Below are 27,247 nucleotides of genomic sequence, written 5' to 3' on the forward strand. Positions count from 1 at the left end.
AGTTTCTTGGTGAGGCTGGCCACCTTTCCTTTTTTTTTTTTGAGACAGAGTTTCACTCTTGTTGCCCAGGCTGGAGTGCAATGGCAAGATCTCGGCTCACTGCAACCTCTGCCTCCTGGGTTCATGCGATTCTCCTGCCTCAGCCTCTGGAGTAGCTGGGATTACAGGCACGTGCCACCACGCTCAGCTAATTTTGTATTTTTAGTAGAGATGGAGTTTTTCCATGTTGGTCAGGCTGGTCTTGAACTCCCAACTTCAGGTGATCCGCCTGCCTCGGCCTCCCAAAGTGCTGGGATTACAGGCGTGAATCACTGCACCAGGCCTCCATTTTGTTAAGTCATTTATTTCTTCTGGGATTTGCCTGGTCTTATCTGTCCATTTTCCTTTTAGTTTTTAAAAATTTTTCTTAGTAATTGGAGTAGCTCTATGTGTTTCAAGTATATTTAGCTTTTGTTGTTTACTAATGTAGCATTTAATTTTATGTTGTCTTTTCCCCATTGAGAACAATTCTATGAAGTAAAATTTGTTGGCTTTTGAATTTCATATCATGCTTTGGAAGAACTCTCCTGTCCCAAGATCTTGCAAATATATTCCTATATTTTCTTCCAGATTTAAATTTTTTAAATATTTAGATCTTCACCTGTAATTTATCTTCTTGTTCTTCAATGTAAGATTACAAATGCTATTATCTTTTATAGCTGTTTTCTCATTAATACATGTCTTTTAAGTCACTAATATACTGATGGCTTTCCATTACAGATTTTTTTTTTTTTTTTTTTTTTTTTTTTTTTGAGACTGAGTCTTGGTCTGTTGCCCAGGCTGGAGTGCAGTGGCGTGATCTCGGCTCACTGCAACCTCCGCCTCCTGGGTTCAAGCAATTCTGCCACAGCCTCCCGAGTAGCTGGGATTACAGGCACCCACCTCCACACCCGGATAATTTTTGTATTTTTAGTAGAGATAGGGTTTCACCATGTTGTCCAGGCTGGTCTTGAACTTCTGACCTCGTGATCTGCCTGTCTTGGCCTCCCAAAGTGCTGGGATTAAAGGCGTGAGCCACTGCGCCCGGCCCACACCTGGGTAATTTTTGTATATTTAATAGAGACAGAGTTTCGCTGTGTTGGCCAGGCTGGTCTCAAACTCCTGACCGCAGGTGATCTGCCTGCCTGGGCCTCCCAAAGTGCTGGGATTACAGACCTGAGCCACTGCACCTGGCTTCCATTGCAGATTTTTACTTCAAATTATTTTATCTAATTTGAAGCTAATATAGCATATAATAAAAATTCAGGAGAAAAAAGGTTATTTTTAAATCTTTTTTGAGAGAGTTCATTCTTGAGCCTGAAAGTAAAGTACATATGTAAGCACAGTTAAAAAAAAAGTGATCAGAAAAATTAATAATTCAATTCTATATTTAAAATTTTTCAATTGTTAAATAATATTCGTTTTATTGATTAGCTGGAAATAGGCAATTTTTAAAAATCTGTTTTTAAGGCATCCCCAATGGGGGTGCTGTCAGATTTTAAAGTTAGACACAGGACCAGGGCATATCGAAGAGAGGTGCAGAGGTACCAGTTTGTGTGGTAGTGGCAAGCTGTAAAGATACTTGAGTTTTGCAGATTTTGATAAACCAAAAGGAAGGGAGTGCATAAGTATATTACATTCCCCTCCCCCATGGCAATTATTTTCTCAATACCATTTGTAAAACCTCTAGATAAGGGGCAGGCAAATGTTAGCCTGTCAGCCAACTTTGGCCTGTTACCTGTTTTTGTTTGTTTTTAAATTTTTTTGTAGAGGTGGAGTCTCTCAGTGTGGCCCAGGCTGGTCTTGAACACCTAGCCTCAAGCAAACCTCTAGCACTGTCTCCCAAAGTGCTGGGGTTATAGGCATGAGCCACCTCGCCCAGCCAGCTTCCTTTCTTTCTGTAAAGAAAATTTTACTGGAATGCAACCATGCCCGTTGGTTTACATAGTAGCTATGCTTTTTACTTGGATAGAACCATTTGTATGAAAAGCTTAAAATACTTACAGTCTGGCTCTTTACAGAAAAAAATTGACCCCTAATCTAGTTGGCAGGCTCCTTGAATACAGGCCATATGTCCTTTTTTTTTTTTTTTTTTGAGACGGAGTCTCGCTCTGTCGCCCAGGCTGGAGTGCAGTGGCGCAATCTCGGCTCACTGCTAGCTCCGCCTCCCGGGTTCACACCATTCTCCTGCCTCAGCCTCTCCGAGTAGCTGGGACTACAGGTGCCCGCCACCACGCCTGGCTAATTTTTTGTATTTTTAGTAGAGACGGGGTTTCACCGTGGTCTCAATCTCCTGACCTCGTGATCCGCCTGCCTCGGCCTCCCAAAGTGCTGGGATTACAAGCGTGAGCCACCGCGCCCGGCCCAGGTCATATGTCTTATTTGTAATTTTTTTTGCAGTACCTACCACTGTCCAGTGCATAGTAGAAGCTCAGTAAATGTTTGTCAAGTAGATATTTGAAATGTAGACTAACTAAGAGGCAGCATGATATAGTAGGAAGAAAATGCTGAGTTGTAGTTGAGGGACCTGGGTTGTTCTTAATTACCCTTGTCAGCTTGGGTTAGTTAGTTAGGGTCTCTAGCTTTCAGAAACCTAATCTTTAGAAAGAGAAGATTGATAACAGGACCCACTCTAAAGATTTATTCACTTCTCTTTGATTCTCTAAGTTAGCTTGCAATAAGCTCAGTGGATCAGTACAGTAAGCTCATTGGATCTTAGTAATTTATGGTTGTTTGTAAGGCAGTAAGCAGGTAATATAAATAGCTGAAGGAAAAAGTAATCTTTGCTGTTTTGGATTGGATACTATCTGTGATCACAACTGATACTTGATGATTCCATGATACTTGCGTAATAATTAGATCCTTCCCAGCATTTTTTCCAAATCCCCTTTATTGAACTTGATGGATATGTTTGCTGCAGGGCCTATAGTTCTGGGATAATTTTGGAAGTATAATAGCAGTTCTTTTCTCTTCATAGGTTAGACCAAAGCCATTGCTTTTGAAGTTATTAAAGTCTGTTGGTGCACAAAAAGACACTTATACTATGAAAGAGGTAAGCTGAATCAAGAGACAAGTAGTATCTTACTAGTTACATATAGCCATACTTAAAGTTTTCAAGACCATGGGGAGAAATTGGCCATATAGAAGGATTTTTCATTAAGCAGCAACATTTAATTTTGTGGTCATTTGGACTATATTTTAAAGCTGAAAATTCTAATTATACTTGAGTTTCATTTCTCAGCTAGGAACTCAGATAAATGGAAGCCCTGTAGGGGTGCTTGACCATTTTATGCCGTGAACCCTTTGGTAGACTGCTTCTCAGAATCATGTTTTTAAATGTATGAAATAAAATGTATAGAATTACAGAGGAAACATGCTAAAATACGGTTACCAAAATAGTAAACTAGTTTGTGATATGTGTGCTTTTATTATTAACACAATAAATACTAAGATTTAGAAGCAGATGTAATAAATATAGTGTTTTTTTGTTTTTCGAGACAGAGTCTCGCTCTGTCACCCAGGCTGGAGTGCAGTGGCACGATCTCGGCTCACTGCAACCTCTGCCTCCTAGATTCAAGCCCTTCTTCTGCCTCACCCTCCCAAGTAGCTGGGATTATAGGCGCCTGCCACCACACCTGGCTAATTTTTTGTCTTTTTAGTAGAGATGGGGTTTCTCCATGTTGGCCAGGCTGGTCTTGAACTCCTAGTCTCAGGTGATCCACTTGCCTTGGCCTCCCAAAATACTGGGATTATAGGCATAAGCCACCATGCCTGGCCAATAAATATAATTTTGATATAGTGAGGAATATAAGTCATATTTTGAAATGTTTGCCATAAGCACAGTATGATAGGAAAACACCTCTGATTTTTGTTGGTGATGAAATCACAGGTATTAATACTGTTGTGATTTGTTGCCTACATTTATAATCGAAGGAAAAGCTAAATTCTAGTTGGAAGTTTGTGAAAATAAAGATAGAATTTTTTTTTCCCATCTAAATTAATGGACCCCCTGAATTCTATCCAAGGACTTCTTGGGCATCCCTGGATCCCAGGTTAAGAACTTCTGCACTAGACATACATGAGTACAGTATACTGATCTTTCTGGGATAGAGGTGAGCTGATTCATGACCATATATTCTATGTAATGGATCTAGCATTTTAGTGCATTCCCCACCTTTAAATTTGTGCACAAAAGCATGATTTTCAGTGAGAGATCGAGCCACCTTAGGCAAAATTTCAGTGTGATTGAAATATGCCTGTTCTCTGTCTCTTCCACTTAGTTTATGGGACTCAGATTACTTAAAACATTTAAGTTTCTTTCTTCTAACAGTATAGTGGGGCAGGAAGAGCTTCCATTTTTCTTTTTCCTCTCCAGCTATACTTTTAGAAACTTCCTTAAAGGATGTTTGGTAGAATAAATCTAAGTTCTCTTCCTTTTTCCTTTCCCACTGCTGGACAGCAATCTGTCCAATGCACAGTCACATAAGAATATTCCTTTAAGGCCGATGCCTGCTTAGCTAGTTAAATCCAAAGATAGTGTTTGTAGGAAAGGGCCAGGTTAAATGGTATTTTTAGGGCTAATTTGGGATTGACCTTATTATCATTGTATGATCAGTTAAGGAAACAAAAAAGTATGGATTTAGCAGTAAATAGAAATGTGAAAATTGGCCAGGGCCATCATAAAGACTTAGAATGCTTATGCTAAACTATGTAACAGTAGTGTATGTATTGTCTGATGTAGTTCTCAGTTATAGGATCTTTGTTCTGGGGCACACAGGAAGGTAGTGAAAGCTAGTATGGGTAGTAAAAAGAGCGTTGGATTAAGAGTCAGAAGAGCTGGGGCCAGTTTCTTCTTCTTTTTTTTTTTTTTTTTGGTGACAGTTTCTCACTCTCTTGCCCAGGCTAGAGTGCAGTGGCATGATCACTGCTCACTACAGCCTGGACCTTGTGGGCTCAGGTGATCCTCTCACCTCAGTGTCTGCAGTAGCTAGGACTACAGGCTTGTACCACCATGCCTGGCTAATTTTTGTATTTTTTTGTAGAGATGGAGTTTCACTATGTTGCCCAGGCTGGTCTGGAACTCTTGGGCTCAAGGGATCTGCTTACCTCGGCCTCCTAAAGTGCTAGATTTACAGGTGTGAGCCACTGTGCCCAATGCAGTTTCTTCATTTCTAATACAGTGATAATCCTATGAAATATCAGAATGAGATAATACTTATAAAAGTACATTGTAAACTGTAAAATGCCATATGTATTTAGGTAGTTGTTAATAGGTTTATATCTAGATATCTTAAAAATGTACTGCCAACTTCTTGTCTTAATGCAGCACAGGGAATATAATTTAACTTTTATTAATGGTTCAAAGTCATTATTTTGATTATTTATCATAATATGGAGTAAACTGATACCTTAGAGGGTTTATTTCATTCTCAGAATTCTCTCAAACTGTTCTGTAGCTGTCATTGATTGTTTTTCTGTCTTCCTCTGGTGACCTCAGAGGCTATTGAGGTTTATAGTGTTTGTGACTATTTACTAAGTGGCTCCAGACCACTGCCATATTTTAGTTGATTTTTGTTTCTGCAACTTTTTATGGCTATCAGTTTTTTATTTTGCTGCCTTTTCCCTTCCTAATATGTTAGTATCTAGGTATCTGGGCAGAGTTAAAGTCTACAAGGAAAAAAACCTCACATTTTAAGGTTTACTTAAGTAAATAGAGCAGCAGTTATTTCTGCTTCCGTCAAATTAAATGGAAAAGGCTTAAAAGTAGCTTTTTTTTTTTTTTTTTTTTTTTTTTTGAGATGAAGTCTCACTCTGTTGCTTAGGCTGGAGTGCAGTGGCGCAATCTCGGCTCACTGCAGCCCCCACCTCCCGGGTTCAAGCAATTCTCCTGCCTCAGCCTCCCTAATAGCTGGGATTACAGGTGTCTGCCACCATGCCTGGCTAATTTTTGTATTTTTAGTAGAGATGGGACCAGGATGGTCTTTATCTCCTGACCTCGTGATCCATCCGCTTCGGCCTCCTGAAGTGCTGGGATTACAGGTGTGAGCCCCTGCGCCCAGCCAAAAGTAGCTTCTAAGTACAAAGTGGTGGTTCTACATAGTTGTGGATATGGTTCCTGGTTGTTTACCCCTATTCAGATAAATAGGATATTATTAAATGTGTTTAAAACTAACATTTAGTTTTCTTTAATGCTCAGAAATCATATTTCTATTTCAGGTTCTTTTTTATCTTGGCCAGTATATTATGACTAAACGATTATATGATGAGAAGCAACAACATATTGTATATTGTTCAAATGATCTTCTAGGAGATTTGTTTGGCGTGCCAAGCTTCTCTGTGAAAGAGCACAGGTAATTCTTCAGTTTTGTCCATTGTAAAAAGCCATTTGGGCTAACATTTCAGTTCACCTCTACCCTCATTCACTTTTGTCAGAGAAAAACTGTTAAAACATATTAAAGACATGCTGAAACTTAATTTTTTAGCTCTGTGGCATATTATTTGAGAACCTGAGCTCTGGCATCTTATAAACCAGTGTTTGAAACCTAGCCCAGTCATTTACTAGTTTTGTGACTAGGTAAATTAACCTTTTTAAACCTTTTTCCCCATTTATAAAATAGGGATAATTAAATACTTCATGTGGAGGTTAAAGCTTTTGAAGAGAGACATTGTATAAAAAAAAAAAAGCATAGTTTTTGGCACATACAAAGCATTCAAGTATTAGCTGTAGCTATTATATTATAACTTTTTATTCCAGTCACTTCCAGAAACAGTATACCACCAAGTAGTAAAGGCTTAAATTTGAGCCTTAGTTATTTTGGAGATCATTTTCATTGTCACCTATCATTATGGCACTTAACCAGCAGAATTTAACCCAGGTAGTATTTCTAGAAATAGACCTGGCACGGTGGCTCACACCTGCAATCCTAGCACTTTGAGAGGCCGAGGCTGGTGGATCACCTGAGGTTGGGAGTTGGAGACCAGCCTGACCAACATGGAGAAACCCCGTCTCTACTAAAAATACAAAATTAGCTGGGTATGGTGGCGCATGCCTGTAATTCCAGCTACTCAGGAGGCTGAGGCAGGAGAATCACTTGACCCAGGTAGGTGGAGGTTGTGGTTGCGGGGAGCCAAGATCGTGCCATTGCACTCTAGCCTGGGCAATGAGCAAAACTGCATCTGAAAAAAAAATTTTTTTATATATATTTTTCTAAAATTATTCTTTTTTTTGTTTGTTTTGAGAGGGAGTCTTGCTCTATGGCCCAGGCTGGAGTGCAGTGGCATGATCTTGGCTCACTGCAACCTCCGTCTCCTGGGTTCAAGTGATTCTCCTGCCTCGGCTTCCCGAGTAGCTGGGATTACAGGTGCCCGCTGCCACGCCTGTCTAATTTTTGTATTTTTGGTAGAGACAGGGTTTCACGATGTTCACCAGGCTGGTCTTGAGCTCCTAACCTTGGGTAATCCACCCGCCGTGGCCTCCCAAAGTGCTGGGATTACAGATGTGAGCCACCACACCTGGCCTACATTTGGAATTCTTTGTCACATTTGGTTTAGCACAGGCAATCTGTGTTGAGCCTTAGCATTCATTACATTAATAAATGGAATGAATACGTTCACCTGAAACAATTAACTAGCTTCTGCTAGTATTTAATGCTCAATAGAATAGCTGAAAAGATGATAATTAAATGGGATTTTATTTTATTAAAAAAGATAACTTCCTCAGCTGAGCAAGGGATTTTATAACTTTAAAACAACCTCATTATTGTAAACATAGTATATATTATTATTGAACATTAGGAGATGACAGAAAACTAAGAAAAGTAGAGAAAAAAAGGACTATAGTTTGTTAACAAAAGGTATTTTTACCAGTCATTTGTGTATTATGTGCAACTGTGTGTTTTAACCTAGTTATGAATATAGAACTATATTTAATTTCATCTAGCTTCTTAATTTATAATTTGTATATTATATATTATAATATACATATGATATAATTATATATAATATATATTATAAATATATCTATAATTATCATTTTTTATTGATGAATCACTTCTGTTTAATATCCATATATGTTGTCATTTTATACGTGGCCTTGGTATATATGGTTTAATTTTATAAATTTAAAAAATAACTATATTGGTATATTGGTGATTTCTTTACCTATTGAATATTGAATCTTCTATTTTTTTTTTTTTTTTCCGAGATGAAGTCTTGCTGTGTTGCCCAGGCTGCAACCTCTGCCTCCTGGGTTCAAGCGATTCTCTTGCCTCAGCCTCCTGAGTAGCTGGGATTATAGGAGCACACTACTATGACTAGCTAATTTTTTGTATTTTTAGTAGAGATGGGGTTTTGCCATGTTGGCCAGGCTGGTCTTGAACTCCTGACTTCAAGTGATCTGCCTGCCTTGGCCTCCCAAAGTGCTGGGATTACAGACGTGAGCCACTGTGCCTGGTCTGAATATTGAATCTTCGGATAATGTTTGCAAGTGTGATTTCCCTGGACTTGAATTCTAAATGTTGAGAGATAAGAAATAGGAGAACTTACTGACTTGAAAAGGATATGAATTAAAAATATTGTGGATTTAGGTTGCTGTGTCCTTATTCCCAAGGGTGAAAAAAGATAGTTGGGATTCATATTTCCTCTTAATATTGAGTGAGGAACAATATTCTGTGACAAACATTCTCTTAAATCCTTAGTTTAAAAACAAAAGGAAAAATCCATTGTGACATCAATGAATACTGGGGTAAATGAATTATCCTCCTGTTAGGATATAAACTTCATCAGGGCATATACATTTCTGTTTCATTCTTTGTTTTCTCCCGTGTCTGGTACATAGTACCAGTGACTGGTACATGGTAGGTTTTCAGTCTGTATTTATTGAATGAATGAGTACTGCTTTATCTGTTAATAAGTTTTTGTTTTTTTTTTCTTCCCTGAGTTGGAGTTTTGCTCTTGTTGTCCAGGCTGGAGTGCAATGGCACGATCTTGGCTCACCGCAACCTCCGCCTCCTGGGTTTAAGTGATTCTCCCGCCTCAGTCTCCTGAGTAGCTGGGATTACAGGCATGCGCCACCATGCCCAGCTAATTTTGTATTTTTAGTAGAGATGGGGTTTCTCCATGTTGGTCAGGCTGGTCTTGACCTCCAGGCCTCGGGTGATCCGCCCGACTTGGCCTTCCGAAGTACTGGGATTACAGGTGTCTGTGAGCCACCACGCCCGGCCTCTGTTAATAAGTTTTAAGATCAAGAAAGGAAGCTGAAGCTTGATGAAAGTCAAAATTATAATCAAATCCCTATTTAATGGATTTTGCGTAACTCAATACTTTTTTTGGCAGTTTGTATTTAATGGATTTTGCATAACTCAATGCTTTTTTTTGGCAGTTTGCTGCTAAGCACAGAGCTAAAAACATTCCTGTTTGAAAATAAGTATGTTCAACCTCTTCCTGCTTGCATACTCATTTTTTGGGGGTCTTCTGGTAAAGTCCAAACAAAGCACATTTCAGGAATTGGCAGTGTGAAATCTTTCAGCTAGAGAAACTTTAGTAATTATTAAAAGTAGCTGTACGTAATCATTGTGCTACTAATTATTGTGCCTTTAAGTGCCTATAAGCTTGCCAATGATAAATTTGGTTTTGAATGTGTGCAGTAGTTCATACTAAGTATGTATGTAAAAGTCTGGTTAAATCCAGCTTAATACAAATTTTTATTTTAAAATGTACGTCTCTTTTTTTTTTTCTGCCTACAAGGAAAATATATACAATGATCTACAGAAACTTGGTAGTAGTCAATCAGCAGGGTAAGTTAATTTTGTGCATCATGGAAAAATACCATAAAAACATTTTAAAGACATTTTTGTTTATGTGCATATGTTTTATAATTGTGATTCTCTTTAAAAGTTGCTTTAATATTGTAATAAAAGTATGATACATTTATTAGTACATATGAACTAAAACTACATTATACTGAGGTTCTAATGTAAAGTTAAATATCCTGTTACATCAATTTCAGACTTGGGATATCAGAGTTAGGATTTGTTTTGAAAGGTCTATAATTTCAAAAGCTCCTGTTTAGGAGTGATCTACCTTGAAAATGTATTGAAAGGCTTTGGGAAATAATATTGTTACCTAGGTAGGACCATGTGTAAGGATGAAGGATGGGTCTTTTTCTTTGGTTATAGACAAAATTTTGTTTACCAATTTGTGGAAGTGGAATTTTATGTTCCTACTTCCGTTTCTTAACTGGTTATTTTTGGGTCACGTCTCTTTAATAAGCTGATAAAAGCATTGGGTTCTTGTTCCAGAAAGATGCACATGTATATATACATGGATAAGTCAATAAGTGTTTTACAACGTACTTTCCATGAGAAAAGCCCTGATTTATGTGCTTGCTGACTTCCGTAGTATAATACTCTCATTTGAAGTCTAAAAACATGGAGTTGGGAAGAGATGTACACAGTTTGCTTTTTTTTTTTTTTTTTTTTTAGAAGGAATCTTGCTCTGTCACCCAGGCTGGATGGAGTGCAGTGGCACGATCTCGGCTCACTGCAACCTCTGCCTCCCAGGTTCAAGCAATTCTTCTGCCTCAGCCTCCTGAGTAGCTGGAACTACAGGCATATGCCACCATGCCCAGCTAATTTTTGTACTTTTAGTAGAGACGGGGTTTCAGCATATTGGCCAGGCTGGTCTCGAACTCCTGACCTCGTGATCTGCCTGCCTCAGCCTTCCAAAGTGCTGGGATTACAGGTGTGAGCCACTGCACCCGGTCCCACAGTTTGCTTTTGAGTGCTGGTTAGAGCTGTCTCTAATACACTACACCCTTCCTAAAGCCCATCCTCGAACTACAGTTAAGAAATGCTGTTAGGCCAGGTGTGATGGCTCATGCCTATAATTCCAGCGCTTTAGGAGGCTAAGGCAGGAGGATCACTTGAGCCTAGGAGTTCAAGACCAGCCTGGGCAGCATGGCAAAATCCTACCTCTGCAAAAACTACAAAAATCAGCTTGGTATAGTGGTGCATGCCTGTAGTCTTAGCTACTTAGGAGGCTGAGGCAGGAGGATTTTTTGAGCCTGGGAGGTCAGGAATGTAGTGAACTGTGATCATGCCATCCAGTCCGGGTGACAGAGCAAGACCTTATCTCTTAAAAAAGACAAAAAAAAAAAAAAAAAACAAAACACCTCTCAGGAGCTTGTTTAGTTCCTAGAATGAATTGACAACTCCCTTGTACTTCCTCTATTCCATATGCAGATTTTATTGTAAAATTGCTTTGTTATACTGGTGGGTTTTTTTGTTTGTTTTTGAGATGGGCTCTCACTCTGTCACCCTGCTTGAAGTGCAGTGGTGATCTTGGCTCACTGCAACCTCCACCTCCAGGGCTCAAATGATCCTCCCCCTCAGCCTCCCAAGTTGCTGGGACTACAGATGTGCTCCACCACGCCTGGCTAATTTTTCTGTATGTTTGGTAGAGACGGTGTCGCTATGTTTCCCAGGCTAGTCTTGACCTGAGCTCAAGAGATATTCTCGCCTTGGCCTCAAAGTGTAGGGGTTACAGGCGTGAGCCACTGCGTCTGGCTGTTATACTTGTTTATATTTTTGTTACCTATGTCCTATTCAGGTTTGCATTCTGCATCACACAGTATAGTGTTTTATTAATATGGTATTTAATAAATGTGTTGAATTGAATACTTATTCTTCGAAGGTTAGGATTTAAAGCCCAGAAAAGTATCTCCATTTTATCCCAAAATAAAAGTAGTTATTAGGCTGATGATTTGGCATTTTATTCTTTTAAAGCTCTTTAAGAAATTGTGTGATAGCTAAATATACAATTGTAGTATTTGTAGTAGTATTTTGAGTTTTCTGAAGTATATCCCTGATGTATTCATTCCTTCATTTGTTTAAATAAACTTTGGCACATTACTAGAAAAATTGTATTATTGAGATGGAAACTTACAAATTATTTGCAGTCTGAGTTTGGTTTAGATATCAGTAGAATTAACTTCAGAACTCCTATTCCATGTTCTCAACTTTGTCACTTTTTTTTTTTTTTTTTTTTTGAGATGGAGTCTCACTGTGTCACCCAGGCTAGAGTGCAGTGGCATGATCTCGGATCACTGCAACCTCCGCTTCCCAGGTTTAAGTGATTCTCCTTCCTCAGCCTCCCGAGTAGGTGGGATTACAGGCGCCTGCCACCACATTCAGTTAATTTTTGTATTTTTAGTAGAGAAAGGGTTTCACCATGTTGACCAGGCTGGTCTCAAACTTCTGACCTCTGGTGATCCTCCCACCTTGGCCTCCCAAAGTGCTGGGATTACAGGTGTGAGCCACTGCACCCACCCGGCCTAAGGCTTCCTTTTTATTACATCTTTTCTGTAGCATCTATTTATATTAATCCAAAATTCCTGGACAATATAACCTATTATGTACAACTTAAGAAAATTAGTGTAATGCCTAAGAGAAAATTAATCTATGGTAATGCATAATTTCAAAATGTTAATGTCCAGGCATGAGTTCACTGTTAAGATGAAAATGTTTCCAAGAGGGTAGTAAAAGGTATTTGATGATGATTGTCTATATATCCCAAATCTGAAACTTTGACTTTTGAGCTCAAAGTCTGTATATCCAACTACAAATGAAACCTATATGCCTGAATAACTCAGTTTGTTATCTTCCCTTCCAATCTGTTTATCTTTCTGAAGTTTCTCTTTTAGTGAATGGCACCACTCATTTATTCACCCAAGGTAGAATCTTGGAATCATCATAACTCCTTTCTTCCTTGCCTTCTATATCAAATACCAGGTCTTGTTGGTTTTTACCTATTTAATTTCTCTGGAATTTGTCTTCCATGCCTTAGTTTAGGCTTTAATAGTTTTTAGTTTGTATTATTGCCATTGTCTAATACTGGTTTTTCTGCCTCTGCCCTCTTTATGTTTTGCCAGAGTGACTTGTCACTCTTCGGCTTAAAATTACCATTTAGGGGTTCATTATTGCTCTCTGGATGTAATATTTTCTGTGAGCTAGAAATCAGTTTTATTTCTTGGACTAAAATCCTTTTTAATGGTGAGTGGCTGCAACATCGCATTAGGGAAGATTCTGAAGTATCTGCTGGGAAGAATGCAGTGATAAGGGAATGACAGTGTGAGTCCTGCTTTGGCTAAACACACAGGATCCTTTACAATCTGAACTTGCCTGCATTCCAGTAATAATGAACTGCTTGTGGTGTCCTGCAACAGAAACTGTTAGTTTGCTTTTGGATACTTTTTCACGTGGCGTTTTCTTGGTCTGGAATGGCCTTTCCTAGCCCTATTTTCACATTGTCCTACAAAATATTTCCTGATTCTTTGTTTCTCAGACACTCCCTGTCCCTACCAAAATAATGACTGTCCTGTCTCGCTGCTAATTTATCTAACAGTCTTTTAATGTCTTGATTATACTTTACTCTTCTACATTAAAGTTGAATTATTTTATTTACATCTGCAACATTTAGTATGAGGGTGCCACCTGGAAAATACATGTTTAATGTTTATTGAAAGGTTAAATTGCATAAGGGCTTGTGTTAGACTGATAGCATATCTACTAAATAGCGCCCCCCCCACCCCCAACCAAGTTTCTGATTCTTTTTCTTTTCTCTCAGAATCATCAGACTCAGGTACATCTGTGAGTGAGAACAGGTGTCACCTTGAAGGTGGGAGTGATCAAAAGGTAATCTAAGTAAATTTCTCATTCTAATGTGATATTATTTGCAAATTGGAAAGGTTATTTACAACAAGTTAGCTTACTGGTTATGTTAAGTTTGTTGTATTTTATTTTTTTCCTAAATGCTTAGGACCTTGTGCAAGAGCTTCAGGAGGAGAAACCTTCGTCTTCACATTTGGTTTCTAGACCATCTACCTCATCTAGAAGGAGAGCAATTAGTGAGACAGGTATATATGAATATTTATTTGACGCATTCACACAGCTTTTTGATATTCTTTCTCTAATGAAATTAGTGCTTTTAGACTTAATTAAATTGTTCCCTTTTTTTGGTTGAGATGAATTAACCTCTGAGTTTTTTTCATTCTTGATTTTATTTGATTTACAAATTGCTTATTTAGCAATATTTTTCTGGCTGACTACAGCAGGCACAGTTTACTGTGCCCCACTGGAGTTTACAGTTAGCCAACTCTGTTAAGATAGTAGGAGGTGGCTGGAGTGTAGTGGCTCACGCCTGTAATCCCAGCACTTTGGGAGGCCGAGGCTGGCGGATCACGAGGTCAGGAGTTAGAGACCAGCCTGACCAACGTGGTGAAACCCCATCTCTACTAAAAAAAATACAAAAAGTAGCTGGGCCTGGTGGCGTGCACTTGTAATCCAGCTACTCAGGAGGTTGAGGAAGAAGAATCACTTCAACCCGGGAGGTGGAAGTTACAGTGAGCCGAAATCATGCCACTGCACTCCAGCCTGGGTAACCGTGTGAGACTTCATCTAAAAAAAAAAGATAATAGGAGGCAGGCATATAAACTCTATTTTCACCATTATTCTTAGTCACCTTAACAGTTAAATTTTTAAATTGTTGTTTTTAATAAATGGTAGTACATACCTATGAGTTTTAAAACAAAGTAAATAGCGTTTTAGAAATGAAGAGATAAGGGCTGGGCGCAGTGGCTCACGCCTGTAATCCCAGCACTTCGGGAGGCTGAGGCGGGTGGATCACGAGGTCAGGAGATTGAGACCATCCTGTCTAACACCGTGAAACCCCGTCTCTACTAAAAATACAAAAAATTAGCTGGACGTGGTGGCGGGTGCCTGTAGTCCCAGCTACTCGGGAGGCTGAGGCAGGAGAATGGCATGAACCGGGGAGGCAGAGCTTACAGTGAGCCGAGATCACACCACTACATTCTGCCTGGCGACACAGTGAGACTGTCTTAAAAAAAAAAGAGAGAGAAAATAGTTGAGAACAGTTAGTAGAGGAGAAGACTGTTGCCTGAGGAAGTCACAGTAACTAAGACCATATGATCCAGATGAAAGAGAATGTCAGATCAGTGAAACAGAATAAATGAACCCCAGTGAAACAGAGTAAATGAACCCAGACCAGTATCTTGTACATGCGGGCAGAAGACAGGAAGGACAGAGGTGTCTAGGGCAGAGGTGGAACTAGAACAAATGGTAGTTACTTGGGGAAAAGGTGAAGTTACGTCTGTACCTTATGCCAAAATGAATTTCAAATGAGTTTAAAAGTTAAATGAAAAATAGAATACAACATATTTGAAAGATAGTCACTTTAAATTTGACTGTTATTATCTGTATTACATAAAAAGTCTTCCCAAATCAATAAGGGAAACATTAAAACTTCAAATAGCAAAAAGAGCAGACAGTTCACAGAAATTTCTCACAGTAAATACAAATGACTAATAAATACGGGGAGAGGGTGAATTTTGGTGATTTTTAGCTTTACAGATAGTAAAAAATGCCAAAAGGGTGTCCTTTTGGTCTATCAAATTAGTAAAAATAAAATTTTTACTCATCCGTCCTCATCAGTGCTAATAACTTGTGTATTAGCACTGATAAACTGTTGGTCTGTAAATTGGTAAAAGTTGGTAAAAATTGATTAAAATTTTTGGATTATAAAAAAGCTTAGATGACCTGGTGCGGTGGCTCACACCTGTAATCCCAGCACTTTGGAAGGCCGAAGCGGGTGGATCTCTTGAGATTAGGAGTTCGAGACCAACCTGGCCGACATGGTGAAACCCCATCTCTATTAAAAATACAAAAATTAGCCAGGTGTGGTGGCCGGCGCCTGTAATCCCAGCTACTTGGGAGGGTGAGGCAGGAGAATCGCTTGAACCTGGGAGGTGGAGGTTGCAGTGAACCGAGATCGCACCACTGCACTCCAGCCTGGGGTACAGAGTGAAACTCCATCTCAAAAAAAAAAAAAAAAAAAAAGTCTTAGAGTTCTTAACATTATCCTAGTAACTCCATTTCTAGGAATCTATCCTAAGGATGTAATAAAAAATTCAAAGATTTATATGTAGAGGTATTAATTACAGCATTATTTATAATTGCAGCCCGGCCAAGATCACCTTTTTAAAAATAGGAAATACAAACATGATTAAGAACTCACACGTGGAACTCGTGATCTAGATAAAACATAAAAATCCCGGCCAGGTGCAGTGTCTCACGCCTGTAATCCCAGCATCTTGGGAGGCCGAGGAGAGAGGATCGTGAGGTCACGAGATCGAGACCATCCTGGCTAACACGGTGAAACCCCGTCTCTACTAAAAATACAAAAAATTAGCCGGGCATGGTGGCAGATGCCTGTAGTCCCAGCTATTCAGGAGGCTGAGGCAGGAGAATTGCTTGAACCCGGGAGGTGGAGGTTGCAGTGAGCCGAGATTGTGCCATTACACTCCAGCCTGGGGGACAAGAGTGAGACTTTGTCTCAAAAAAATAATAAAAAAAGTCCTTTCTCAAATCTTTGATGCTGTCTCATTTTAATTTTTGTCATTCTCATGGATGAAAAATGATATTATTTCACTTTGCATTTCTTTGATCCCTAGGAGATAAGAGTTTTTCTATTACTCAAGTACATGACTCAAGATTTTTCATATGTTTATTAGTCATTTGTATTTCTTCTGTGACTTGCTTTTTCCTGTTTCCTTAAAAAAAAATACAGTCTATCTTGATTTGGTAGGACTTTGTATAATATGTATACTATGGGTAATTTTTATTATATATGTTGCAGATATTATCTTCGAATTTACCTTTGCCTTTTAACTTTTATTTGGTATTTTGTCATGTAAACCTTGACATGGTCTAATCTTGATAGTCTTTTTATTGAGGGCTTTGCAGTATTATGAAATACTTCTCCACCCCAGCTTTATAAGAATATTTTGTTATAGGTACTTGAATGGTTTTGTTCTTTATATTTAGACCTTTAATCCACCTGGAATTCATTTTTCTGTCTAGTATAAGGTAGGATTCTCATTTATGTCTAACAGATTTGTCTAACATTCTGACCCATTCAGAGATAATTTATTATTTAAAATAAAATGGAAAATTTTTACTGGTTTTGATTTCTGTTTAAAATACAGGGTACTGAAGAGCCGGGCTTATGGCTTACACTTGTAATCCCAGCACTTTGGGAGGCTGAGGCAGGGGGATCACTTAAGGCCAGGAGTTTGAGACCAGTGTGGCCAACATGGTAAAACCCTGTCTCTACCAAAAATACAAAAATTATCCAGGCATGGTGGTGTGCGCCTTTAATCCCAGCTACTTGGAAGCTGAAGTCACAAGAATCACTTGAACCTGGGAGGCAGAGGTTGCAGTGAGCCGAGAATGTACCACTGCACTCCAGCCTGGGTGGTCGAGTGTGACTCTGTCTCAAAAGAAAAAGTGTAGGGTACTGAAGAAATTGAAACATTAAGAATACCGTATAAGTAAATTAAATACTTTGGCTCTTTTCGGAAAAAAAACATGAGCTCTTATATTTTAAAGTTTGGTTTTGACAGAAAAAAATTCCTAGATTTTTTGGTTAATAAAAACTTTATTAGATGGATTAAATTGTGATGTATGGAGATAAAGTTCTGAAAGAAGAATAGAAAGCTTTTAAAAAATAGTATTCTCAGCCTAGGCAACATGATGAAACCCTGTCTATACAAAAAATACAAAAATTAGTGAGGTGTGATGGTGCATTCCTGTGGTACTGGCTACTCGGGAGGCTGAGGTTGAGGTAGGAGGATCACTTGAGCCCATGAGGCAGAGGTTGCAGTGAGCCGAGATTGCACCTCTGTACTCCAGCCTGGGCGACAGAGCAAGACCCTTTCTCAGAAAATAAACAAATAAATAAATACACAGATAGTGTTCTGCTGTAACTCTTAGTTGGACAGATTCAATAAAACAGTGTTAACTTTTGAACTAATTTTATTGAAACTAAGTTTCTGTACAAATAGATACTTAAAACAGCTCAATTTTCTAAATCACAGTACAGCAATGTATTTTTTTTCCTTACATATCCAGAAGAAAATTCAGATGAATTATCTGGTGAACGACAAAGAAAACGCCACAAATCTGATAGTATTTCCCTTTCCTTTGATGAAAGCCTGGCTCTCTGTGTAATAAGGGAGATATGTTGTGAAAGAAGCAGTAGCAGTGAATCTACAGGGACGCCATCGAATCCGGTAATGTTCTCATTTTAAGTAAGGCAAGACTCTTACTGTTCAAAGTCTAGTCCTGGCAGTCCTAATAAGCATACCGATAGAATGTACATGTGTCTTATGAGATTGGTGGAAAACACAGTGCTAAATTTTACTTTAAAACTACTATATTGATCTCCACCTTCAACCCAAGGTATTGTGAGAAATGTGGAAAATAGTGGAGTAACACTGGTATTGGTAAAATTAGTAGTAGTATTAGTAATTATCAGTGTCACTGTATGTATTAGAGAATGTTTGTGGACCACTGCACCAATAGTACAGTCAAATAAATTGGAGTATAGAGTTGTTTGAGAATTTCAAAGTTACACTTTTTAAAAAAGGAACAAAACCAAAAATTTGGTTCACTTAAATATTTTAGCGTTTTAAGGCAAATTTGACTATTTAGAGTAAAAATATATTTTATTACAGCCATCAGCAAAAAAGTCAGCATAGTCTGAACTTAACATTTGCCAAATAGGTCTAGACATCAGGTAAGTTCTATTTACTTATGACGCTGTAAAATACAGGTTTATACTGGGCTGGGTGCGGTGGCTCATGCCTGTAATCAGTACTTTCGGAGGCTGAGGCGGGTGGATCACCTGAGGTCAGGAGTTCAAGACCAGCCTGGCCAACAAGATGAAACCCTGTCTTTACTGACAATATAAAAATTAGCCAGGCATGGTGGCGCATGCTTGCAGTCCCAGCTACGTGGGAGGCTGAGGCAGGAGAATCACTTGAACCCGGGAGGTGGAGGTTGCAGTGAGCTGAGATCGTGCCGCTGCACTCTAGCGTGGGTGACAGAGCGAGACTCTATCTCCAAAAAAAAAAAAAAAAAGTTCAAGTTTATCATTGCATGGATGACGGGAGAGTATCAGTACTTTCTCATTACTAATATAGACTTCCAAAATATTAGTGAGCAGCATTTCTTAAGAGATGTCACTGAAAGAAGTTTGGTAAAAAAAACTTTTGTTAACAAGAATGCTTGACAAATGGAATATTTTGTTTTGTATGTCTTTAATCAAGCTTGTCCAACCCATGCCCTGTGTGCCATATGCCAGGATGGCTTTGAATGTGGCCCAACACAAATTCATAAACTTTCTTAAAATATTATGATATTTTCTTTTTTGCAATTTTTTTTCTGCTTATCAGCTATTGTTAGTGTATTTTATGTGTGGCCCAAGACAGTTCTTCCAATGTGGCCCACGGAAACCAAAGGATTGGATACATTTTTGGTAATATGGCAGTGTCTCATGGCCATTATTCTGGATATTAGTAATCATTGTATAGTTCTCTAGAAGATGTAGGAAATGGAACCAATTGTGACAGTAATCCTAGTCTTTTACCTATTCTTGTTTCTTCCTGTATTATCTTTTTATTTTTTCTTCCAAAGCAGTGATTGTATGAACGCATACCTGCCCCCTAGAGTTACTGTACCTAACGGAGCTGTTACTCATGTAGACCGCTAGATGGCATGATGAGCTCCTGCTCAGTCTGAGAGCAGGTTCTTCATTTGTAGATATTTAAGTTCATACCAGATTCCATACAGTTGAGATGGCACTGCAGATACAGTGGTAGTCAAGGTAGATATGGTTCTTGCCTTCATGGGGAGATAGATCATTAATGACAAAAATGAAAACATTTAATAAATCCAGTGAAAAAATAGGCTCTTGAGAGGAAATATGTGTGATAAAATTAAATCCAATTAAAACTTGATGAGTATCCAACCTACAAGTTTGGTTAAAAAGAGAATTATTATACCCTATTTATTTATTTATTGAGATTGAATCTCTATCGCCCAGGCTGGAGTGCAGTGGTGCAATCTTGGCTTACTGCAACCTCCGCCTCCCAGGTTCAAGCAATCCTCATGTCTCAGCCTCCCGAGTAGCTGGGATTACGGGCTCCCACCACCACACCCGGCTAACTTTTGTATTTTTAGTAGAGATGGGGTTTCACTATGTTGGCCAGGCTGGTCTTGAACTCCTGACCTCAAGTGATCTGCCTGCCTTGGCCTCCCAAAGTGTTGGGATTACAGACGTGAGCCACCTGCCCGGACCCCCATTTAATGTATAGTTTTTGTTAAAGTTATATCAGAATTCTAGCTGAATGATATTTAGAGTCCTTGTTCTTGCTTTATACCTGGGACACTGCCTTGTTACTGATACGGCTTTGAGGAGTAGAGGAACACCAGGTTTTTTGTTTTGAGTTGAATGAGATAAAATGACATGGACACACGTGGAGTGGTTTTAAGGAGCAGAGCATTTAATAGGCAAGAAGGGAGAAGGCAGAAGGAAGAAGCTCCCCCTTACACAGACAGAGGGAGGGGGGCTCTAAAGCTGAAAGAGGAGACCTCACATTCCGACAATACTAGCCAATTTTATGTGATGGCTGGGGGCGGGGGTGTTGTCTTATTTGCATAGGGCTCAGAGGATTGGTTTGACCAGGCATGTCATTTAGCCCTCAAGAAAACTGGCCCTCCCACCCCAGTCCTTTAATACACAAATGCACGGTGCCATGACATTTTACACACGTGGAGTTATGTGGGGGCGGCCATGCTCTTAGGTACCTGTTAGGGCAAGGGCAAGAGGACAACAGTGGGAATCGCCATGTTGGGTGGACCCTCTTGCATTTGCATCTTAAAGGTTGCCAGCCTTTAAGAGCCAGGGCTTTTGGCCGGGCGCGGTGGCTCACGCTTGTAATCCTAGCACTTTGGGAGGCCGAGGCAGGCAGATCACGAGGTCAGGAGATCGAGACCACGGTGAAACCCCATCTCTACTAAAAATACAAAAAAAAATTAGCCGGGCGTGGTGGCGGGCGCCTGTAGTCCCAGCTACTCGGAGAGGCTGAGGCAGGAGAATGGCGTGAACCCGGGATGCGGAGCTTGCAGTGAGCTGAGATTGCGCCACTGCACTCCAGCCTGGGTGACAGAGCAAGACTCCGTCTCAAAAAAAAAAAAAAAAAAAAAAAAAAAAAAAGAGCCAGGGCTTTTATGCTAGACAAGAAATGTTTCTGGAGCTATGAAAAACCTTCCAAGGACCACTTTTCCTTTCCATTTGCCTAAAATAATTTCTTAATAACTCGTGTGGAGTAGAGGGGTATTTCTTTTTTTCTTTTTGTTAGCCCTGTCCTGCATTCTCTTAAAAAATCCTATCTATTAAAAAATCTCAGCCGGGTGTGGTGGCTCATGCCTGTAATCCCAGCACTTTGGGAGGCCCAGGCGGGTGGATCACCTGAGGTCGGGAGTTCAGGACCAGCCTGGCCAACATGGTGAAACCCCATCTCTACTAAAAATACCAAAAATTAGCTGGGCGTAGTGGCGGGCACCTGTAATCCTAGCTACTCAGGAGGCTGAGACAGGAGAATCGCTTGAACCCGGGAGGCAGAGGTTGCAGTGAGCTGAGATCACGCCATTGCACTCCAGCCTGGGCAACGAGAACGAAACTCCATCTCAAACAACAACAACAAAATCTCGTTTTTCAGGTCTAAGTCCCTAGTTGTGAAAGCTTTTGGTAGCGCCAGTTTTTTTTTTTCTTTATTTTAATTTCCCTCATTTGAGAATGTTGTAGTCATCACTGGGTGTCATCATTCACCAGTTTGTGAAGGGAGTTAAAGGAAAGTGCATTCCTCTCCCATCTTTTCTTTCTTTGGGGTTTAATAAATTATGGGAAACTAAGACTGTGTTCTAGATTGTACACCACACAGTTTATATTATGATCTTCTGTCATCTTTGCAGCCTCAGATTCCATTTTTAGCTAAGACTGGGATTTTAAATAACTTGTTTAAGGTTCCTACAACTAATTGTCACAGTTGGAATTCAAACAATTCTAGGTATTTTTGACTACAAAGATCTAAGATCTTTGCAGAGCAAGCCTATCTGGTGCTTAAAAAACATATTTTTTTTTATTTTTGAGACAGTCTGTCACTCTGTTGCCCAGGCGGGAGTGCAGTGCATGATCATGGCTTACTGCAACTTCAACCTCCTGGGTTCAAGCAATCCTTCCTCCTCAGCCTTGAGAGTTAGCTGGGACTACAGGTGTGCACCACCACACCTGGCTAATTTTTTTTACTTTTTTTTCCAGAGATGAGGTCTCGGCCTGTTGCCCAGGCTGGTCTCAAACCGCTGGGCTTATGTGATTCTCCTGCTTTGGCTCCTAGAGTATTGGGATTACAGGCATGAGCCACCACCTGCTGCAGCCTGATGCTTTTTAAATATGTAGTATTTAGGCCTGATGCAGTGGCTCATGCCTGTAATCCCAGCACTTTGGGAGGCTGAGGCGGGCGGATCACAAGTTCAGGAGATCGAGACCATCTTGGCTAACACAGTGAAACCCCGTCTCTACCAAAAATACAAAAAATTAGCCGGGCGTGGTGGCGGGCACCTGTAGTCCCAGCTACTGGGGAGGCTGAGGCAGGAGAATGGCGTGAACCCAGGAGGCGGAGCTTGCAGTGAGCCGAGATCGTGCCACTGCACTCCAGCCTGGGTGACAGAGCGAGACTCTGTCTCCAAAAAAAAAAAAAAAATATATATATATATAAATCTATAATATGTAATATATATAATTATAAATCTATTATATATTAATGTATATTATATATTACATTGTAATATATAGTATATATAATTGTATATATTTATATAAATATAAAAATATATATTTATGTAAATATAAATGGGTGGGCACCTGTATATATTATATATATCTTATATGAATATATATTTATATTCATATAATATATATTTTAAAAATATATATTATATTTATATTTAAATATATATTTAAAGATATTAATTTAATAGTTTCTGGGGCATTCTTTTGCGAACATTAGCCAAAACTTTAAAAACCACTCCCAATATTGCATTTTTTCATGGTATTTTTTATAGTACTTTTATAGTATCCTAGGACAGGAGTTGGCAAACTTTCCGTAAAGAGCCACATAGTTAATTATTTGGGCTCTGCAGGGCCATGGTTTCTGTCGCAGCTACTCAGCTCCGCTCTTGTAATGCAAGAGCAACTGTAGACAACAAGTCAACAAATAGGCATGGCTGTGTTCAATAAAATTTTATTTATAAAAGTAGATGGGTGATGGGCCACAGTTTTCAGACCCCTACCATAGAGTATGTTTTCTGAGATTTAATGTTTCTTGTGATTTACCCCCTTATTCTAAAATTAGTGCACTAAAGACTTTAGTTAGTTGAAGTATTTGGTTTGTTGGGTTACTTTGTTAGTGTTAATTGTATCCTAACTTGACTTGTGATTCTAATCTGATTGGTAGTGGAGCCCTTGTTAGGAATTTGAGCTGCAACTTGATGAATGTTGCTTTTACTCTCCTTCCTAATATTACTCTAAAAAAGCCTTTTGATGTCAGAGGCTGTAAAATAATATACTTTGTTTCTGTTTTTAAAACTGATACAGATATGGAAATCATTTAAGCTCCTTTTCTAGATGAAGTAGCTACAGCATTTAGAAGTTAAATGATATGGGCTGGGCGTGGTAAATGATATGGGCTGGGCGCGGTGGCTCACAGGTGTAATCCCAGCATTTTTGGGAGGCTGAGGTGGCGGATCACTAGAGGTCAGGAGTTCGAGACCAGCCCAGCCAACATGGTGAAACCCTGTCTCTACTAAAAACATAAAAATTAGCCGGGTGTGGTAGTGGACGCCTGTAATCTCAGCTACTTGGGAGGCTGAAGCAGGAGAATAGCTTGAACCCTGGAGGCGGAGGTTGCAGTGAGCTGAGATCATGCCACTGCATTTCATCTTGGGTGACAGAGCAAGACTCTTGTCTCAAAAAAAAAAAAAAAAAAAAAAAGGGCCGGGCACAGTGGCTCACGCCTGTAATCCTAACACTTTGGGAGGCCAAGGTGGTTGAATTGCTTGAGGTCAGGAGTTCAAGACCAGCCTGACCAACATGGTGAAGCCCTGCCTCTACTAAAAATACAAAAATTAGCCAGGCATGTTGGCATGCGCCTGTAGTCCCAGCTACTTGGGAGGCTGAGGCAGGAGAATCGCTTGAACTTCGGAGGTGTAGGTTGCAGGGAGCCAAGATCAGGCCACTGCACTCCAGCCTGGGCGACGGAGCAAGATTCCGTCTCAAAATAAATAAAATAAGTTAAATGATGTGTTTAAGGTTAAATTAGCTACTTAGTGGCAAGTGTAGAATAAGTCATATCCTGACTTCTAGACTTTTTCCAATTGTAGCCTTCTGCTTAATATATGCTCCTACCCTTAGCCACTGACAGCAAATATTATTGCCCTGAAGGTCTTACTAGGTTCTTATACAATTTATTCAAGTCCTTAAATGAAGAATCAGATGAGCAGCTACAGAATTTTTTTTAAATTGTCTAAAGACTCTTTAAAAGAAAATCTCAAAGTTTATTAAAAAACATAAGTATGTATGACTCAAGAAACATTTTTCTAAGAAAAAAAACCCATAAGTATTACAAGTGTTGTGTGTTGTTACTTGTATTCTACCAATTTGGACATAGAAAGATGAGTGACAGGTTTTAGCTCAAAGTATATATAATTCAGATAAGAAACATGCCTGCAAAATTATGTTTTGCATAATTTATGTGTGAGACTATATAATTCATTATTTATACAAGTAGTAAGGATAATTAAAGGTGGAAGAGCCTTTTCAGTTATGGTATTGACAAAGGCTTAGCAAAGAAGGATGAATAGGATTTTGAAACTGAAATTATTCTAGTTAGAGGGGGAAAGTGTGGAAGTTGAAATGCCAAGATTAGTTGAGGAAGCAATCTAGATCTGGCAGAATTATCCATAGTAAGGGAGGAAGGGCGTCTAGTTGAAGACAGACGAAGATGTTAATACAGTCACACTGTATGTACTTTCGATGCCAAGAGGCTTTGGCATTTTTCCTTTATGCAGTGGGGTTTTGAACAGGGAAAATAATGTAGTAATAACCTTGAAACCTTAATCTAGTTTCAGTGTGCAGGATGGATCTGAGGAGGAAATGTGTGTGGCAACCAGCTCCGGGATGGCTGGCGGCGGGGGGGGGCCCAGTCCTCTCCCTGCCGATCTCCCTTGGGAAGTCCCGGATCAGAGCAGCAGGCCCATCCCCCAAGTGTTACACCTTGCTGGCAGCAGCAGAGGCACGGAGATGAGTTAGGAAACTGTTACAGAGGTCAAGAGGTGATGTTTATTAAGTTATATATTTTTTTCTTGTTTTAGGATCTTGATGCTGGTGTAAGTGAACATTCAGGTGATTGGTTGGATCAGGATTCAGTTTCAGATCAGTTTAGTGTAGAATTTGAAGTTGAATCTCTCGACTCAGAAGATTATAGCCTTAGTGAAGAAGGACAAGAACTCTCAGATGAAGATGATGAGGTATTTTTTTCCCCTCTAATTATATTGGAAAATTATTAAACATTTTCCATGTTCATTGACTTTGAGATTGAAATAATAATATATTCAGATTTCACTTGAAATCTTTACCTCTTGATTTGTTTAAACTAACACATTGGTTTGTGGACTTGAAGATTTCATAGTTCTTTATCATCTGATTTATATTATTATGTTACTACTAATTGCCAAGAAGTCAATAGACCTCAATGAACATGCTTATTATAATGGTCTGTTCACTTTTAAAAACATATATTTCAATTACTGTTTTAATATTAACTTACTTTTTATAAAAGTAAGACATGCATACAGTTAAAGTCAAGTAGCACCCTTAGAGATCTGTTTCCCAGAAGTGACTGCCTTTAACATTTCTAGCTATTTCCCTATTATTTAATATCTCCATATTATTTATTTATAAAGTAAAACCACTTAGCTGAATGTTTTGTTTTATTCATCTTAAACATCCTTTGTATTATTACCATTGTGGGTAAGGATTTCTCTCTCCTCCATTTTTTCCCTCTTTACACTCACTTACTCTATTTGATATTGTCTAAGACTTTCTCATATATTGTAGTACATGATATTTGTTTAGGACTTACTACTAGGAAGCCTTCTGATTGAAGGAAAAAGGGTGATGAATTGATGCTAATGAATGTGTTTTATTAGGTATATCGAGTTACTGTGTATCAGGCAGGGGAGAGTGATACAGATTCATTTGAAGAAGATCCTGAAATTTCCTTAGCTGTAAGTATATATCTACTTTTTTAAGAAATAAAATTTCATTAAGGTCAAGATTAGGAAAATATGTCTAGCCTCCTTTCTGAAATGAGCTGATTTTTATAAAGTTAAAATGTTTTTGTAAAGTCTGAATAATTTAAAGCATTTTTCTTTTATTTGTTGTGATGAGACCTGTAGCTATAATTTTTATATTTAGGTGCTGGAATTTGAACTTTTTTTTTTTTTTTTAAACAGGGTCTTACCCTTCTCCCAGGCTGGAGTGCAGTGGTACAATCTCAGTGCACTGCAGCCTCCACCTCCCAGGTTCAAGTGATTCTCGTGCCTCAGTCTCCCAAGTAGCTGGGATTACAGTCATGCACCACTATACCCCACTAATTTTTTTATTTTTAGTAGAGATGGGGTTTCACCATGTTGGCCAAGCTGGTCATGAACTCCTGACCTCAAGTGATCTGCCCACCTTGGCCTCCCAAAGTGCTAGGATTACAGGCATAAGTCACTGCCCAGCTGAATTTGTACTTTTTGATGTTATTTTGGAAAATTTCAATGTATCTCCAGTATACTCATCACCCAGCTTTAACTATTACCAACATTTTGCCAACCTTGTCAAACGTAAACTTTTTTTTTTTTTTTCAATTGAGATAGGGTCCTGTCCTGTCATCCAGGCTGGAGTGCAGTGATGTGATCATGTCTCACTGCAGCCCCCACCTCCCAGGCTCAAGTGATCCTCCCACCTTAGCCTCCTGAGTAGCTGGAACAACAGGTGCATGCCATCACACCCAGCTAATTTTTGTATTTTTTATAGAAATGTCACCATGTTGCCCAGGATGGTCTCGAACTCCTGGGCTCAAGTGATCCACTTGCCTCAGTCTCCCAAAATGCAAGGATTACAGGTGTGAGCCATCACGCCCAGCCAAATGTAAACATTTTTATTATTGATTTGTATTGTAGAATGTGGTAGGATTTGCCATTAAAGA

General features: G+C 39.2%; 1 protein-coding gene across 5 annotated transcripts in view; it reads left to right on the forward strand.

Moving 5' to 3' along the window:
• Positions 1 to 27,247, forward strand: part of MDM2 (MDM2 proto-oncogene) — a 54,011-nt gene that overhangs the window by 2,640 nt on the left and 24,124 nt on the right. For 4 of the 5 annotated variants that reach the window (XR_009209195.1, XM_058426095.1, XM_058426094.1 and 1 more), the window contains 9 exons: positions 2,996 to 3,070; positions 5,061 to 5,153; positions 6,235 to 6,368; positions 9,763 to 9,812; positions 13,642 to 13,709; positions 13,834 to 13,930; positions 18,003 to 18,163; positions 25,365 to 25,520; positions 26,202 to 26,279. Coding sequence is in view for 4 of the 5 variants with exons in the window: in XM_058426095.1 (XP_058282078.1) it covers positions 2,996 to 3,070; positions 5,061 to 5,153; positions 6,235 to 6,368; positions 9,763 to 9,812; positions 13,642 to 13,709; positions 13,834 to 13,930; positions 18,003 to 18,163; positions 25,365 to 25,520; positions 26,202 to 26,279 (912 nt within the window). In the remaining variant the exon portion in view is untranslated. The remainder of the gene's footprint in view (positions 1 to 2,995; positions 3,071 to 5,060; positions 5,154 to 6,234; positions 6,369 to 9,762; positions 9,813 to 13,641; positions 13,710 to 13,833; positions 13,931 to 18,002; positions 18,164 to 25,364; positions 25,521 to 26,201; positions 26,280 to 27,247) is intronic. The other variant, XM_032170701.2, reaches the window with a different exon arrangement.

Source organism: Hylobates moloch, unplaced genomic scaffold (assembly GCF_009828535.3).
Source record: "Hylobates moloch isolate HMO894 unplaced genomic scaffold, HMol_V3 SCAFFOLD_12, whole genome shotgun sequence".
NCBI classification, from domain to species: Eukaryota; Metazoa; Chordata; class Mammalia; order Primates; family Hylobatidae; genus Hylobates; species Hylobates moloch.